General features: G+C 48.0%; 1 protein-coding gene and 1 long non-coding RNA gene across 2 annotated transcripts in view; one reads left to right on the top strand and one right to left on the bottom strand.

Moving 5' to 3' along the window:
- Window positions 1–874: 874 nt before the first annotated feature.
- LOC131080974 (uncharacterized) lies at window positions 875–12578 on the bottom strand. Its single transcript, XR_009114230.1, has 3 exons — window positions 12352–12578; window positions 10061–10177; window positions 875–8992 (listed from the first exon to the last, which is right to left on the bottom strand). It is a non-coding gene; the product is annotated as an uncharacterized LOC131080974 (long non-coding RNA).
- The window catches only part of SPRED2 (sprouty related EVH1 domain containing 2), a 59118-nt gene continuing 53831 nt past the window's right edge, over window positions 12220–17506 (top strand). The window contains exon 1 of the mRNA XM_058019785.1: window positions 12220–12359. Within this exon, the coding sequence (XP_057875768.1) occupies window positions 12313–12359 (47 nt within the window). The 5' untranslated portion in view covers window positions 12220–12312. The remainder of the gene's footprint in view (window positions 12360–17506) is intronic.

The following is a 17506-nucleotide window of genomic DNA, read 5'->3' as shown; positions in this document are numbered from 1 at the left end:
CTTTCCCCTTTACATTTTTGGGGTTTTTTTGCATCTTCCTCCGTGGGTTTCCGGCAGTTCCTTACAGCCCCACAACAGACAGCTGTGCTCACTGTACCTGTGTGTGTGTGTCTGACTTTTCACCCCCCAGGAGATCTGTCTACAAGATAAGCACCAGCTTGCGGAAATCCTGTGTCACCGACCTTAGGGCAGCCTTTCGTAGTGGGGATCCCCGTGACATTTTGTCCTTCTGGAAGTCTTGCTGACAGGCACATCCATGTATTTTGCACCCCTTGAAAATCTGAAGTAAAGATTTGTGTGCTTTATTCCACCTCCACCAACACTGAAGGCTTCACCACTGCTCTGTGGTTTTGCTGTGGCCAAGCTTACTTTCATTTTCACATGGTGGAAGGGAACGTGGTGTCTCAGTTTTGGCCAGGGAATCCTGGACTGAGGTTCTGCGTGATGTACCCTGAAGTCATTGCACACAAGAATGGTCCCTCTGGGTGGGACTGACAGAAACTTATCCCTTGAGATCTGGGAGAGCAGGGATATAAATGCACTGAGGTTACAAAGCTCCAAAGCTCACAGTTGGGTGATGACTGTAAAGAGAGAAAGGAGCAGTGAAGGAGAACAAGTTGGGGAGGGTGGTGTGGTGGGTGAGGCACAAGTCTCCTGCATGGGAGACTCCTGTCTTTTTCAGTGGAAGAAGATCAGATCACTGCAGATGAAGCAGGGCTTGCTGAAAAAAAAAAAAAAAAAACAAAACACCAAAAAAAAAAAAAAAAAAAAAAAAAAAAACAACAAAACAAAACATATCCAGGAAAAAAAAATTGGGACAAAACAATATCCCAAAGATGCTTGTTAGGACCTCAGAATGGACCTGAGCCTTGGACATCTGGTTGTCCTGAGTTAGAAGGAAGTGGGGTGCAGAGTCCCTGTGGTTTTAGAGAAGTTCTTAAGAGCAGGCAGCCACATTTTAGCCTTTCCAAAGGAGCCACCTTAGTGCCTGGAATTGCAGCCTTCTCCTCAACATCACAGTAAAACTTCCCAAGACTGCTAAATATTGATAACAAAGACACACAAATACACATAAGAAGACAAAGCCAGACTGTCCTTTTCCTGAAGCTGGCACTGCATATGAAACAAAGATTTTCCAATTCCACTCCAACTGAATGGGTATACACATGCATTTCTTTTCCTAATTTAGAAAAGCAAAAAGTATTTCTTTGGCTTTTGTTTCAAAAATCACTATGCTGTGACATTTTTCAGCAAAATGTTTCAATTACGGTTTTATTGTTCTTTCTTTAATTTTTTTTCCAAGCAAGATGGATTTAGTCTCTTGTTCCACAGACTCAGCAAGAGAGTAAATGAGAATTTCTAGGAAACTGGGAAGTCTCAAGTGAAAATACCTGAGTACAAAGCAAAGATGTAAGGCTGGGGACATGGAAGTAAAAACAACATTTCCTTTGGGAGGAGAAGCTCTTGTATTCATGGCTTCCAGTTTAAACAGAAATGTCTTCCCTCAGCAATTTTGCATTGATGGCAACCTGGGAGATGTAGCACAGCTAAAAGAGGGGGAAAAAAATCCCTAGGACTTGATGACAACATTAAGGAATTCCAGAGACTCTCCTACAGGAAACAAAAGTCAAAAAATGAAAAGGAAAAAGGCCAACAACACCTTTCAGTTAAAAACGCTCTGTAAGCTATTGTTTTACAGACAAAAACGTCAAGGGAGATAGTGTCTTCTGGTGGTGTATATTCCCATATTTCCTCTTCCTTGTGAGCTTGGCTAGGACATTTGTGTCAAGCCCAGTAACCCTACAGGAGGCTGAGTAACATTTACTGCAATGTTTAGATATGGGAGAGCCTTGCCCTCCCAAGTTAGCCCAGGATACTCTCCAACCACAGCACTCCAGGAGAGGGATTGCCAGTATCTGATACTTGAAAGAGATTGCGAAAAAACCTTTCCCCTGAACAGCTGCAAGTGAAACTGACATTAAATAAAGGCAGGAAGGGAAGTCTCACTCACGCTGAAGTTTGGGGGTTCCCTCTGTATACCTGCAAGCTAGTGAAGCTGATGGCTCTCTGAAGCTATTTTTTGGTTCCTGGGAGCCATGTGTATGGAGAGAGAATTTGGCATTAAACCCATGAACCCCGAAAGGAGGTCTCTGTTTCTGCAGGGTGCACAACCTGTGGCAAGGTTTCCATAGCTGCAGGGAGTGAAGTTAAAGACCAGCTGCTGCTCTCATCATGGTATATATGTCCAAAATAGAGGTGCAGTGCTCTCACTCCTGGTGTTTGCCACCATACTAGAGAAGAAAAATTTTCTCCAATAACCTAAATTAGGAGAAAGACATCTAGAGCTAATCAGATAATTCTTTACAGAAGGCATGACCAGCCTTTTTCAGCCTGCAAACCACTAAAGAAAATTTTCATGCCATGGGGAGCCACCAGATCCTGATCCCTGATCCTGAATAACATGTGGAGGATGAGCTGGGAGGCACAAAGTGAGAGCTGCCCATCGCTGAGTTCTGCATCTCCCTGGGTCACCCTGAGTGTTGGACCACAGGGGTTCCTTCGTAGGCTCACATCCACCAGGCATTCGGCCACCCCCAGTCCAGCACTGGGATTAATTTTCACAGCCACACACATCGTCAAACATCTCTAATTCAGTGGGAATTAGAGGCTTTAAGATCCAGCTTCCATGATTCAGAAGCTTACAATTTTGCGGGACGTGGGTGCACTTCCCTCACGTGGGACATCTGAAAGGCCAAGGCTTGCTCATCTTCAAAATTACATGTAGGGCTTGGATATCTTTCATGTCGCAGTGCAATTTCCAGGATGAATGCATGTGCTGCACCTCTTTATGGTAAGTGTGTTTTAATTTAGGCCTCTGTGATGTAAGACCCTGAAAAGTGCATTTAAAATTGAAAATGCAGCTGGTCCTCAACACTAAAGGCTCAAAGATGATACCACAAAACATCTTCTGAAGGGTGTGCCTTCTTCAAACACACCTTCATTAGAAAGATTAAAATTCAGGAGAGAGATGGCACATGTCTTACAGTCATTATTAAAAAACAAAACCAAAAAAGTCAGTGGAAGCACTATAACTATGAATCTAAGTTTAGTTCTTTATCCAAGTTGCATGTTGGCACAAGTGCAAAGGAAAGAGCTCTTGTTTAGGCAGCAAGTATTTGTAGGTGAAAACACTACTTTAAAGGGTGAGAAACATGTTTCATCTGTAGAGAGTTATTTTTGAACTTGGAAATCAGGGCATACAGGACTTTCCTAGGGTGGAAATGCACTTTTACTCAAGCCACACAAGGCAAACAACTAGAATCATGTTCTGTTTGATGGGGCACCTTCACAGCAGCATTTCATTTTAATCCATGATGACATAAAATATAAGGAGATAATTAGCAGTGTGCAATTTAGACTTGAAACATTTAACTTTGCTCCAAAATTCTTCTAAGTTTGGAGTAATTCTGGTGTGTCGCACAAATATGTTAGAATTTATTTCTGTCCTTTCCAACAGTAAATTACAGAGGAATGGAGAGTCTCAGGTGATTTATGCACCACTCACAGCTAAGCAACCAGACACTCACAAACAAGCACAGGGAATTAAACTCGAGTGGATGTTGTCTTCCTGTCTTAAATGACTCCCAAATGTTCCTGAGTTTGAGTCCTCTTCCTGACAGCCAGGTGTCTCCTTGGGCTGTAGCTCCTTCTGCTGTAATGGAAGACCAACACTTTCCTCCATACCTACAAATGACTGTGAAGGATACAAAGGAAAATCAGCATATAAGATCAGACATGCTTACAAAGATACTCTAAATCAAAAGTCACAATATATAATTTAATATATTTTAATTTTTTTTCAAGATCACGTGTTTCTCAGTGATTATCTCCACCCCAATACTTGAAAAATCAACACAAGAAAATACTGTATAATGAAGTGCCATTGTTAAAAGGTCAAAGTCCCTTTTGGGGTAGTTGTGTGCAGCAAAGTTACTGCAGAGTTTCCACAGCTTCCTGCAATAGGAGACATTATGATCAAAGAAAGCTCTGCCTGTGATATGGGTGACAGCTAAATGGTAGTGGCACAAAGCCCTTACCTCTGCTTGCATTCCTTAGAAAGCACAGAATAGGCTCTGGTGACCTTTCTCAAAAGGTGCCTTGCCCATCCTCTTTCTACAGTAGGTCCATCTGCAGGGGGAATAGAAGTGACCTTGCCACAGGAGGGTGGAAATCATCTCTGCTTTCCACCCCCTCAGGATTTTAAAGACAGCCATCCCTGTTTCTTTCAAGAAAACAAAGACTTGTCCTGCTTTGCCTGCAAGCCAGAGAGAGGCCAAAATTTAGACTGCCATTTAGACAATATTTTGATCAGGCCTCGTGGGAGAGTTTTCACCTTTGTACTTTTTTAGACTGAAAAACACCAAAGAGAAGACCCAAATGTCTTTAGAGCTGAGCAGGAACCAATTTATAGGAAGCGTTTCAATGTCACAGCTATCCAGAGCACTTTGTGTGGTAACAAATTAAATACTGGTAGTGTGGTAATGTCTTTGGCACAAAGAGAAGCACTTATGTGCAAGGTATTGCATCCAGACCATGTGGTTATAGAGCAGTTCTTTCACGCCTCCATGAGTTTTGGACTACAACTCCATTTGTATGGAAGGACCAGATCAAGTGGGTGAGAAGAAGCAGAATGTAAAAAATAAAGGAAAAGCTCAGACTCTGTGATACGTTTGATGAAGACAAAATCGATGGTATTAAAAAATACCATCATTCACAAAAATGTCATCTTCATAAGCTCTCTAGCTCTCTGTTAGTTTTTGTGGGGTTTTTTGTTTGTTTTTGTTTTTTTTTAAATGGTGACAAAATGCAGAGATTCATGTCCACACTGAACACGTGACTCTGAAGACATGCATGGTTCCACCACACATGTGTGTTCTCCAGTGCATGAAATCAGAAGGCAGGAATTTATCATAAGTCACTGAAGGTCCATAATGGCTATTTAAAATAAAATAATCTCCTCTGGATTGTCTGATCCTGCTGCCACTGCCTTCAGTAGGGCTGAATCAGGCAGTTATCATCAGTGCTATGTAACTCCTCCCTTTCAAACCATCCCTCCAGCCATACTTTGTAAAGCTACAGTCAAATAATTATCATGTGTAAAAGTACGTGCAGGAGGGGATGAAATTCTCTTCCTAAACATAGCTTACAGCATATACATTTAAGTGTAAATGCTGGGGTTTCTAGACTTGAAGAGAAAAACAGAATCAAAGGCAAATGTTTACCTGCCATGGATATGGAGGTTTCCTTCATAGTCTCTTCAACTTAAGTCAAGTACTCCTGGTTAGGGAAGTGAAGCTCATTTTTCAGAATGCTGTCCATTTGCTATTTTCTAAATAATTCCTCTTGGTCACACTAAACCTTAAATTAACCCCCACTCCCACCCGTGTGCAATTTTAGCACGACAGCATTAACTGCAGAAGGAACAAAAAAAGCCCTTCAGCTGCCACTTCAGCATGCCCCATATCTTGGATTGTTTTTACTTTCAGCTTTTAAGATCAGAACAGGCATCCAGCAATAACCAGCCCTTCTTTTTTTCTCTAAGAGACCGGAGAGTCTACTGTCTTGAACAAGGGAGCTCTGTGAGCAGGATCAAGCTTGTGCTTTTGGTCTTGTAGGTGTGAAGCTCTCATGAGCTGGGCTTGCATTTCTGGGCTTTGTTAAGCCTGGCAGCAAACACTGCTGGGGATGCAGCTGGCAGTGGGCACCTGGAAGGCCTTGCATCCAGTACCTGCAAAGAGCAGCTTCTGTTGACAACCACACAGAGCAGAGCTGTGAGTCTTCATTCCCTTCTAGATGGAGCTGGCATCCATAGTGGAGTATATGTATAGTTCCCAAAGGTTTTTGTGTGGAGTGACTAATCACTTTTCTCCTCAGAACTGGCAGGGAGGCATAGTATGTATGTGTTTACCAGAACATAAAAGGAGCACGGGATTATTTTCCATGGGAATCCTTGGGAACATCTTGGAGGGTGGCTGTCTAAGGAGGTGTTCTCTGCAGGACCATTAAAGTCTCCTCCCAGCTTCCTCATCATGTGCTGCAACTTATCCCAAAGCTATTCAGTGGCACATGGGGTTAACCATGAGACTTCTTTAGCTCTAACTCTCCACCTCTGAGTCCTTCCAGGACACTCATAAGGCATGTGCTATATTTGCCTAGCTGGAGTTGTTATGAGGATGTTGACACAAGGGAAAATATCTGCCTGGAGAAGAGGGTGGACTGGCATCCTTTGAAATTAAATATGGCCAAGCATCTGCAAAGGACGGAGTGGGTCAGTGTCACTGAGCAGCCCTGAAGCCAAGGGCTGAGTAAATGAGGATTCAGACAGGGTATATACAACTCATTTCCCCTGTGTACCATCAAACATCTGACCCAGCCATGTCAGCATTTCCATATTTCAAATGCTTAATTTAACTCCAGAAGCCTTTCCTGATTGATACCTGTGCGGGGGTTTCTCCCACAACCAGGTCTAGACTGGGTAAACCAGCAATTATAACCACTCAGACACTGAATAGGACCCTGTACTCACAGCAAGACACTGTGTGTGAAAAGGAGGTCAAGCCACAAAAACTGGTTTTGCCAAAGTAGTCAGTCAACTGTTCATCATGTCACCTGCTGAGGCTGATCAAAGAGCTTTGCAATAAAGGGAACATGAGTGTTCAGAGGAGATGGTCTCACAATAGCTGTGAGAGAAAGGGAGGAACACCCAAGTGAAGTTTGGCTATCAGAAGGCAGCTTTCTGAAATACACTTAAAAGGTTCAAACCTGATTCAAATGACCCCCAAGGAGGGGAGACAAAGGTGTGAACAAGTCCAGTGTTTTTCCGAGATCCACCCACTTTTGTGCTCTGTGAGGTAAAACTTTATTTGGCATCTGTTTGTTCAGTTCTCATGAGGCCCTGGAAACAGCTGTATCAAAAATTCAGAAACCTCTCAAGGGTGGAAAGGCATCTCAAGAGAAGAGCAGCCCTTCCCTCATGCTGAGAGTAGCCTGGCTTCAGGACTAATCCTGAGGTTGTGGTGACACTTGCAAAGTTTCTGCACACTTATTTTTCAGTTTGATGGTCCAGGGACGGACCATCCCTGCTGAGTCGGGAACACGCAGGAGCACCACTGCAGAACTGGCAGCAGAAAGTGAAGGTTTTGTAGCAGTTTTTCCTTCCAAGCATTCAGCACAAAAAGGTACGCAAAAAAGTTCAAGAAGCAGCTGTGCACTCGTCTCTTGTTGAGTCCATGCCAGGGACTTGACTCCAGTGGCACTCCCAAAACCATCATCCTGCACTACTGTGTGTGAAAGAATCCGACACTGCTGTCTCACTAAACCTGCTAGTGCCACCCTCTTACCAGGGTGGAATTTGGGGGTGGGTAGGCTGAAGTGTTGAACTCAAGATTAGAGCATTTTCCTGCTATCTGCACCACAAAGTGTCATGTGCTTGTGAGACTACAATTTAGGTTTGTTATCATCTCTTTATATCAAAAGGAAGTTATGCACACAAAGGAAACACCAAACCACCATGTCAGGGGGGCTATAAATCACTTACTGCTGAATATTAAGAGGGCAACAGAGTGCCCAGTAGGAAAGCAAGGGTTTGAAAATACTGCTTTTCCTCACTATCTCCCCATTTCAATAAACTTTGCTTTTATTTTGGGAGAGGATGAAGGAGAGCACAAGATTTGAGGAACGCAGCTACAAATGACACCAGATTTGTCCCATAGGCATGACTCATGCCTGACTCCATGCACTGGTCAATGCCTTCCCAGCCCTCAGCACATTTGCTGCAGTTGCCCAAGTTGATCCCATGGTGTCCAGAAAAGCCAGAAAAGCCACACAGGCAGCAGCGCAGAGATCGCCTCAACTTTCTGTCCTGGTAAAATGCAGGTTTACAAAGCCCAAAAAATGGAGAAGTGGAATAGTCTGCTCATCTGGCAGCAAGGGTCTGTTCTGCTTGCCTGCTCTGGTTTTACCAGCCTCCAAAAGGACATCCTGGGAAGACTGCAAGGAGCTCTCCACATCCTCTTCCCCTGGCAGGTGCCCAAAAAGGATCCCAACAATTCTCCAAACCACATGCTAAAGTCCCACTCCTGCTGGAAAAAAAACCCCTGTATTTCCAAACTGTGACCTCCCAAAAAGTGTCAATCCTGAAAGAATTTACACTGACTTGAAATGTTGCAGATTGTTTTTGTAGCTCTTAAATTCTGAGCAATTATGATGGGGGAAAATACAGATGCAATCGCTGCTTTTAAAATATGATTGCTGCTCAAAAAAATTATTGGGGAGCGGGGTAATTGTCTGGAGGATGGCATGATTCAGGACTGCTGACTTCCACTCCTCACTCATTCAAAGTCACCAAATGAGTCAGTGGAAAAATCATTGAATTCAGCACAGTCAACAGGGTACCAACATTCATAATTAGGTTCCTAAATCAACAGTGCGGAAGACTTCAGCTCAAAGGCTGAAAGGCTTTACAAGCGAGAGTAAGTGAAGGCAGGAGGCTACATTGCAAGCCTGCAGTAAATGCCATCCTAAACTTTGACACTTCAAATTCCAGTGGTTCTCACCCTGAATAAGTGCTAGCTAAAGGTGTAACAGCACTCAGGGAAGTTTATTCCAATCTGAGCAGAAACAAGGTTCTCTGCAACAGCTGAAGTATTACTCTGCAAAAGAAATGTTTCTTTTGAATATAAAACACAGGACAGTCATAGCAGGCAAATTGTTAGTATTCAGGAGCTGCTGCCTTGAAGCTCTGCCACCAAAGGCTGATTAATTCTAGGTACCTTAACGATCGCATCGCGGGGAAGCGCTACTCTGTGTTTGAGCAGAAGCTCTGTGTACAAACAACACAATGCACAAACAGAAATCACACCTCTGAGAGAGAGCCTTTTCATTCAGAAAAGTCAGTCAGCTCCAACAGGCTTACAAGAACCGGCACAGTAACCTGAATATTAGAAAAATAAAATTCAATACTTCGGTGAAAGTAATAGTAAGAGGGTTGTGCAGTGAGTGAGAGAAACCATTAAGAGAATAAATCACTTAGCAGCTTGCAAATTGGCAGGACAGTGAAAGCAGAGATCAAATAAGAGATCTTGCAAATCCACAGGAAATGACTCAAGAAGCTAGATCAAGTAAAACTTCAGCTTCCAAGCCTCAGACACATTTGCTTCTCACCATTGGGGTAAATATGTGCACACACAACATAAGCACATAAAACTACATCCAGATCACACAGACAAGCTCTCAAGTATTAATCAGACAGTGATTAATACCCAGTCCACCTCAGAGGTACAACCATTATAATGGCCTTTTAATTACATGATTTTGCCCTGGGTTTTTCACAGGGCTATAACTCTCCCCATATTCTGCTTCTGTAGTAAGCAACTGCTACATGCCATGCTCCCCACTTCAGGCACATCAATGTTCCTACTAATCACAGGAATTTTTGGCATGAAAGATTTTGAGGATGTTAGAGGTCTGTGCAATCTCAGCATCCTTTGGGGGGGAAAAAAAAGACATAGGATGGGTGGAACTGTGTCAAATCATTACATCTGGTCTTTTATTGTACAGCAGCTGAAGACGTTCCTACCATTTCCTTGCCCCCAACCGCTCTACTCCTGTCCTGACACTTCCTTTTGCTGCCAGCTCAGCTTTGCCAAGATGTTTATCATGCCATTCTGCACGCTGGATCCTTGAATAACTTTCCAAAAGAAAGAGGTATTGGGGGGTATTATTAGCTGGGACCATTTAGCAGATCCAGCAGTGTCACTCCTCAGTGGGAGATGCATTAGCACAGCCAAGGGGGTGACAAACCGGGCTTTGCAAAGGAATGGGTGGGAACGGGGTGGGGGGGATAGACAGCATTGCCGCCCAAAAGAGCACCCACAGTCTTCCAAAGGGAGGGCAGCAGGCTTGCACTCTCACACATTATCTGGTGTTATGGCCAAACCTCTAGCGGTGACAGGAATATTACTGTAATATTGTGCTACAAAGCTGCAAAATCTGGTACCACCTCTGAAGGACACACTGCTTCTCCCTGAGGAGAAGACCTCAAAGCTTTGATCAGCTCTTGCCTCCATCTCATTTACTAGCAGTCCACAGGTTTCTCTCCGAGTTTCCACTTCTGTTCCTGAAAAGAAAATTTACAGCACTTAGAAACTGAAACCCAGCAGAGCAGAAACACAATTTCCACACCAAAATCTGAAGGCCCCTTCAAGACTAAATCCCATAGACTAGACTTGAAAGTTAAATCAGTATGACTCCCTTAGGAACTGCAGCCATAACGAGACTGAATATCCCAATGCAGTGAGAGCAGAGATGGCACATCTCCCTACCTGCTGTGGGAAAGGGATGCTGCAGTGGAGGGGTTTGCAAAAGCTGGAGGGCAAGGTGATGTGCTTAGGTGGTACAGACACATTTCTTCTCCCAGGACTGCCCAATCACAGAGGAATTGATGGGGGAAGCAAAACCAAAACTCACAGCTAGTTACTTAACTTCATGGGCCAAACTATTTTTTCGATAGTCAGCTCCTGTTACCCCTCCTCTGTGGACCAAACAAGTCCTGAGGACAGATGTCATGGTGTAGCTATGAACACAACACAAGTTGGTAGAGTGTTTACACTGTTCATTGCAGCAAAAAAACATTTGAACTGACCTACGAGAAAAGCTGTATGATGTTACCAGCATGCCAGCGTGCACCTCACAGCAATTCTGAATGTGGCACTAAGGGGAAATTTGAGCTCTCGTAGAGGGCAAGGTGGGGTGGGAAGAACAGAAGGATGGTGAGAAAACAGCTGTGAGGGCAACATTAGCTCCCTGGGCTTCTTCTACTGATCAGCTGCCAGACCACTCACAGGGCACATAGCATCATGGTATGGAAATGCATCCTATGGGTCTCATCAGCCACTACGAGGAGCTGCACCAAGCCAGGCTGCCCTGGGCCAAACTGCACCAAGCTGAGCCAGGCTGGGCTGAACCCAGCCAGGATGGGAGAATTCAGGTTGAGGTGAGCCAAGATGTCCAGAGCAGGGCAACAAAGTTGATGAAGGGTCTGGAGCACAAATCTCATGAGGAGTGGCTGAGGGAGATGGGGTTGTTAAGCCTGAGAAAAGGGGGCTCAGGAGTGATCTTATCACTCTCTACAACTACCTGAAAGGAGCATCTGGCAAGGTATTCTCCAAGTCAACCAGCGACAGAGCAAGAAGACACACTCTTATGGTGTGCCAGTAGAGTTTCAGGTTGGACATTAGGAGGAACCGGGTCATTAGACATTGGAATGGCCTGCACAGGGAGGTGGTGGAGTCACTGCCCCCAGAGGTGTTTAAGGGAAGACTGGACGTGGCACTCAGTGCCACTGTCTGACTGACCGGGTGCTCGGTCATAGGTTGGACTCGATGATCTCAGAGGACTTTTCCAACCTAATCGATTCTGTGATTTTTAAGTGCGGCCTGGCAGGGCTGAGCCAGATCTTGCTGGGTCCGGCTGCGCAGGGCTAAGCGGGGCCGGGTGAGGCTGAACCCGGCGAGCCGGGCCGGGCCGGGCCGTACGGCACAAGCCGCAGCCAGGCGGGCCCCGTCGCTCCGGCCCGGCCGAGAGCAGCGCCGGGCGGCGGGCGGGGCGCGGGGGCTGCGGCGCGGGGGGCGGCGCCAGCGGGCGGAGGCGAACGCGGCGGGACCGCACCCCGGGCGCTGCGCTGCGCCGCGGGGGCTCGGGGGGCCGGGCCGGGGCGGCGCCACTGCCGGCCGCGTCTCCTCCTTCCCCTCCGCCGCCGCTGCGGCTCCCTCCCTCCTCCCTTCCCTCCTCCCGCCTGGGTCCGGCGCTGCCCTGCCCGCTCCCGGCGGCCGCGGCAGCGCCGCCGCTTCCTGCCGGGGCTCCCCGCTCCCTCCCTCCCTGCCCGCTCCGCCGCCCCCCGCGGCGCCCCGCCATGGCGTGATCGCGGCCATGGGGCTGGCCCGGCGCCGCCGCCTGCCCCCGGGCGCTGCGCCGCTCCCCCGGGCCCGGACCCCGCGCCGCCGCCGCCGCCGCCGCGCCCCGCCGCGCCCCCGCGGCGCGCTGACCGCCGCCTCTCCTCCTCCTCCTCCGCCCCCGGCCGCCGCCGCCCGGCGACGAGCGCGGCCGTAGTCCCCCCTTCTCCCCCCCCGCCGCCGCCCGCGCTCCCGCGCCGTCGGGCCCGGCGCGGCCGCCAGCCCCGCCGCGGCGCGGCCTCCCTCGCCATGTGAAGCTCGGGAAGATGCGGAGGCGCAGCCCGGCCGCCCGCGGCGAGGGATGAGCCTAGACGGGGAGAAGATGACCGAGGAAGCCTACCCTGACGAGTGAGCGGGGCCGGGGGCGGCGGGCGGGTCGGGGCACGGAACAGGGGGCAGGCTTTGTTGCCCCGGCGGGAACCGGTGCCGGTCGCTCATCTCCGTACCCCGTGCACTGAGGGACAGACGGACCGTCCGCGGGCGGACAGAGGGACGCGGACACGCGCGTTCGTGTGCGCGCCGCCCGCCCGCGCATCCGCCATTTCGCGCTCCCCCCGGGCCGCGCTCATTTGCATACGGCCCTTTCATTCATAAAAACCCCCGGGAGGGCGGCGCGGCCCCGCCGGGGTGCGGGGCCCCGGGGCACCGCAGGGAGGGGGCGCAGCCCCGCGCCGCCGCCGCTCCCCGCCCCGGCCGAGGGGCTCGGGGCGCCCGGCGGGGGCGGTCGGAGGCGGAAGCGGTGGAGATGGGAGGGGGGAGCGGTGCGCGCCCCCGCCGCGCAGCCCCGGGCCTGGGGGGGTCGGGAAGCGGAGCTGGGGGGGGACACACGACGTCGCGGATCCCCGCCCCGGCCGCCACCGTTTTTGTGAATAGGAGGGCGGCCGCCGCCGCCGTCACATGACGCCGCATTCATAAACCCGGTCACCGGCGGCCTCTCCATTCACCGTCACCCCCCGCCGCCCACCCCCGGTCCGCAGCCCTCCCGCCGCCTCCCCGCTAATAAACCCCCCGAGAGGCCGCACCGAGGCTTTCAAAATGCCCGACGGTGCCCTTTTCCCTTTTTTAATGCTTTCTTCCCCAAAGTAAAACCTAAAGCTACTGCAGCGGAATGGCAGGAAGGGCTCTTTCACGCCGTGCTGGCCCAGGGGCTGTTCCTGGCTATCTCCTTCGGGGTTTTGACAGTCAAGAGGAATGACTCACTGGCGTGCAGGACTGGGTCGGTGCCAAGCGCCATAGGATGTACCGTGCTTTAAAACGACTCCTTGCAGGGCTTATAAAGCAGCGTCAAAATTGTGCAACTTTTTGGCTCGGTTTTGAGGTCCGAAAAGATCATAATCGGTGGCATGTGCCACGCTTGCACCTTCATCATGATAAACGTATTTTAGGGTGATTTACTGGAGAAATGTGAGTGGTGAAGGAAATGGCTTCTGGCCCCAGTGTGTGTGTTGAGAGGAATTGTTATTTTGCCAGCTCTTAATGAAGAGACTATAAATTCGTGTTTATGTGTAGCTTCTAAAATCGTGGTTATTTTGAATTTGGTAAAAGAAAAACCAAAACAAGAAAAAAAAAACCAAAAAAAGAAGTAGTTGCATGACCTAGCAGGCTGGAAAAACATGGCCAACTCATTTCCAATAAAAAACCTGCTTCTTCATTTGGTTTGTTTGGGGTTTTTTTAAACTTTTCAAATTGGACAAGAGGAAGAGAAGTGGGTCCCTGTCTCTGGGTTTGAGAACACAGGGTCAAACCTAACCCAATTCAGTGGACAAAAATCTGGCGCTCACCAGCCTTCATCTTGAGGCGAGATCCTCTTCCAAATGTGTTTTCCTGCAGGGCTCAGTGGAGAGGTGAATGTTGATGTAAAACACCGAGCACTTGGCTCTGATGGTTAGGTGGGGGATTTTTTTCCCCTGACTGTAGGCTGCAGTTTGTTTTGGGAGTGAATTCTTCCATGTGCTGCTGCACTGCCATGCTGAGGGAGGCTTCAGCTAATGGTTTTCATGTGTGTGGGAGCTCTTGGGTCAGGCCACCTCTCCTGGGGTCACCTATCAAGCCAGCAGCACTGTATGCTTTGGTCCCTTGGAGGTTGGGAGTGCTGGTGACCACAGGGAGCTGGTACTCAACCCATTCCCAGGCCACTGAAAGCTTTTTTGTTGGGGTCTGGATGCGTTGACTTTCAGGGTCAGTGGTGCTTCATGGTCCCTACCTCAGTGCACATCCCTAGTGGCTCTCCTGGCGGCCATGGTTGGGCTGTCAGGGTTTAGCACAGGCCTTGGCTTTGTAGGGCATGGAGAGGTGTTTTAGGTAAGCCATGGTTTCCTCTGTAAGCTCCTCGCTTCCAGCCTTGCATTGATTGATAGCGTTGCTGAAGTCGGTGACTCATGGGTTGTTTTTTCATTTCAGTGGTGGGTGAAGTGATTTGATTTTTTTTTCTCCAATATATATGGTGTTAAAAGAAATAAGGACAGGCTCTTCTGATAAGTTTTCTCAAGCTGTCAGAACAATGGTAGTATAGCACGCTATTTGCCCTAGATATCTGGCTTTAATTTGCATAGCTATTCTTGTTTCACTGAGTGCACTGTGAGCAAATGTTAACAGCCAGATTACGAAAAAAGGGACCACTGTCAGGATGCCTTTTAGAATAACCCTCTTCAAGTAAATAACAAGGGTTTCCCCCCCTTCTTTTTGCCTTTTTTTTTTTTTTTAGTAGTTTCTTGAGAACAGCTCAATTACACTTAGAGTTTTGAGGCAATTTATAAAAGTAAGAAGGGAAGCAAACAGGACTTGGGATGCTGGAAACTCATCCGTCCCTTCAGAACTGCACCATTTCGGATCGATACATAGAGGTCAGTTTGTCATTGCCAAGCAAGCGCCTCTTTCTGCATCTCAGCCTTTATTTCTGCTTTCCTCCTTGCCCCTCGCTCAGCCCGTGCTGCCTCCACGTTGCAGGGTGGGGGCAGAATGAGGATGCCAGACCATAAGTCAGAGGCTGCGGTGCTGGACCTCAGCGCTGGGGGATTTCGGGCAGCGGCGCACCCAGAAGATGGGCGGCTGTGGGCGACCCTCTCCGAAGCCATCCTGATGGGCTGCTGCCCATGGCTTTTCCGCCTGTGAGGGGGAGAATGGAGCTGAGCCCTTAAAGTGATTCGGTTATGCCCGGAGGCTGCCGCCTGCTCGTTCCGATGCATGGTTCCAAGAAAGTCACAGGAAGTAATTAAATGGAAAAGGTCAGAGAACGAGGAAGTGTTGGTCCGCAGCCTTGCGCTGCTTGGGATGGAGCCCGATGCCCTGGCCGGGCTGTGTCCCGGGAGCGTCCCCGCCGCTCCAGCGCACGCCTGGTTTATTCCAGTGCGCTGGGAGCGCTCCTGCCAAGTGTTTGCAAGTGGGACTGGTCCCCTGGAGGTTTTTAACGAGCTGGGTTAAGTGGCATATGTGTAGGGTTTCTGTGGTGGTGTGCAGGACAGCAAAATGTGGTGTGAGATCACACCAATGTATTTTTTCCTGTCTAAGGAAAGAAAATTAGACTCAACTGGCTCTTACTGGTTCTTTTGCCCATCCAAAAATCTCATTTCCCTCCACATCTGAGCAGACACCAGTGATGTTTGCTCTGAATTTTGAATCCATAAGTATTGCAGTTTGCCCTTTGTGTTGAAAAAAATTATTTTCCCCCCTTCATTTTCATTACATTTATGCCCTATTCTGATGATTTTTCTGTAGGTATTAAAGGCAGATCATTCAGCTAAATTATTTTGCTGCAAGTTTCAGCCAGGGAGGAAGGCATGGGACACACTGTGTTATGACATTATCGCTCGCAAATAGGACAGGAAATGAAGGATTGCCAAAATATAACTGTTTATTTCTTGGCCTGAAAACATGCCTGTTTAAAATATGACATGTAAGTAGCTGCTTTGTTCGGTCTCTGGGAGAAGTAGTTGTTTATAAGGGAATAATAGATCTGTCAGATGAAGAAGGGGGGGGGAAAAAAGAAGGGATTTGCCCTTTCTACTCTTTCTACTTCTGTTTTGGAAATGCTTGAAAAGTAGTTGTAGGTGGAGGATGTATGGAGAGGGTGTTAGGTCAGACAACTGGAAGGGAAGAGGGTTGCCACAAGAGGAAGGGAGGTAGATTTTAAATTTGTCAGCACATTAGACCCTGCTATGGCCCCATGCAGCCCATGGGTAATCCAGATGCAGCACTGAAAAGGAGAAACCAAACCAACCTGCCTTCGGGGCAGAAAGTGAGGGTTTTGGTGCAGCTGCCCTCCTTGAGGAGTGCGGTGGGGTGGTGTTTGAGTGGGGCGCAGATGCTGCACCAGCCCTGGAATCATCTTTGACCTGGTTTTGCAGCCTGTTTTTTTATCTCACTGAGGCACACCCTGGAGCGTGGGTTAAAAGGTAGGTTTTATCTACCTGTTTAATTAAATCCTGAGGCTGCAAACAAAAGTGCGTTGTGTGGCAAGGCTCGCTCTTAACATGGGCTTGGTTTGCTGTTAGCTGGATTTAAACCACAAAATTGTTTCCTGTCGGCCACCAAATTGCAGGGAGATGATGGTAGTTGTCCTCCTTCTTCAGGACCAGACTGGAAAATAGGAGCTCAGGAATGAGGCACAACGTAACTATTGGTTTCAATCCCTCATTTTTCTTTCTTACACGGTCTGGCATACTTGAGGAATCTATAAATTCAGTTTCCTTCCCTCCAGCAGAATGGACATAGGAACTGCCCCTACAACAAATTCATTGAAAAATTTGGCTTTTTTGTTTTTCCTTTTTTTCCCCCACTTCGTAACAGCACAAGGTGATCTTTCTTGCAAGAACTGTGCAGGGGTGGAGAGGGCACAGAGATCAGTGAAACTAAAAGTACAGCTCTGGAGACTGTGTTTTTGATATATGCCCTGTTTGCTAAGTGGAGCATTTGATTTTTGTAGGACTTAGGCTTCTAAAGCAGTGTAGAATTTAAAAAAGAAGTAAAATAGAAAAGGTCAGTTGACTAAAAAAGGCACAGATAGACTGTGGAGTTGATTGACAGGAGATAGGAACTGCAGCAGGTCCCTGTTTCTGTAGACTACTAAAAGAAAGCAAGAAGCTGTTGTCACATGAATCCCAGCGCTGGAAAGAGAGGTCTGCTCCAAGCCTGGCAACAAGCAGAGCAGGGCAGCATCTCCCAGCATCTTGCTTGCACTGGCCATTTCTTCCCACTTTGGCCATGGGTAAACTCAGCTGATGGTTTCTAATGATTTCTTTTTTCTTTTTTTTTTTCTTTGTTTCTTTTCTTACCCATTGGTTTTCTGCCAAGATCTTCTGAGTTTTCCTTCCTTCCTTCCCGTTTCTCTACCCACGTCCACCCCCTTTCCTTGTCAAATTTCCTTTAATCATTTATTTTTCTGGTGCTTGCTCAGTGCTGTAAACCTGACCCTTTCAAGCTGCAGAGAAATGTAGCTGGGCTGTGCTGGCCGCCTTCTCTCTGTGTCTGACCCTCACCTTGGGTTTTGCATCAGCTCT

This window comes from Melospiza georgiana, chromosome 3 (assembly GCF_028018845.1).
Source record: "Melospiza georgiana isolate bMelGeo1 chromosome 3, bMelGeo1.pri, whole genome shotgun sequence".
In the NCBI taxonomy this organism is placed as follows: domain Eukaryota; kingdom Metazoa; phylum Chordata; class Aves; order Passeriformes; family Passerellidae; genus Melospiza; species Melospiza georgiana.
This window is presented reverse-complemented; position numbering and strand designations above follow the sequence as displayed.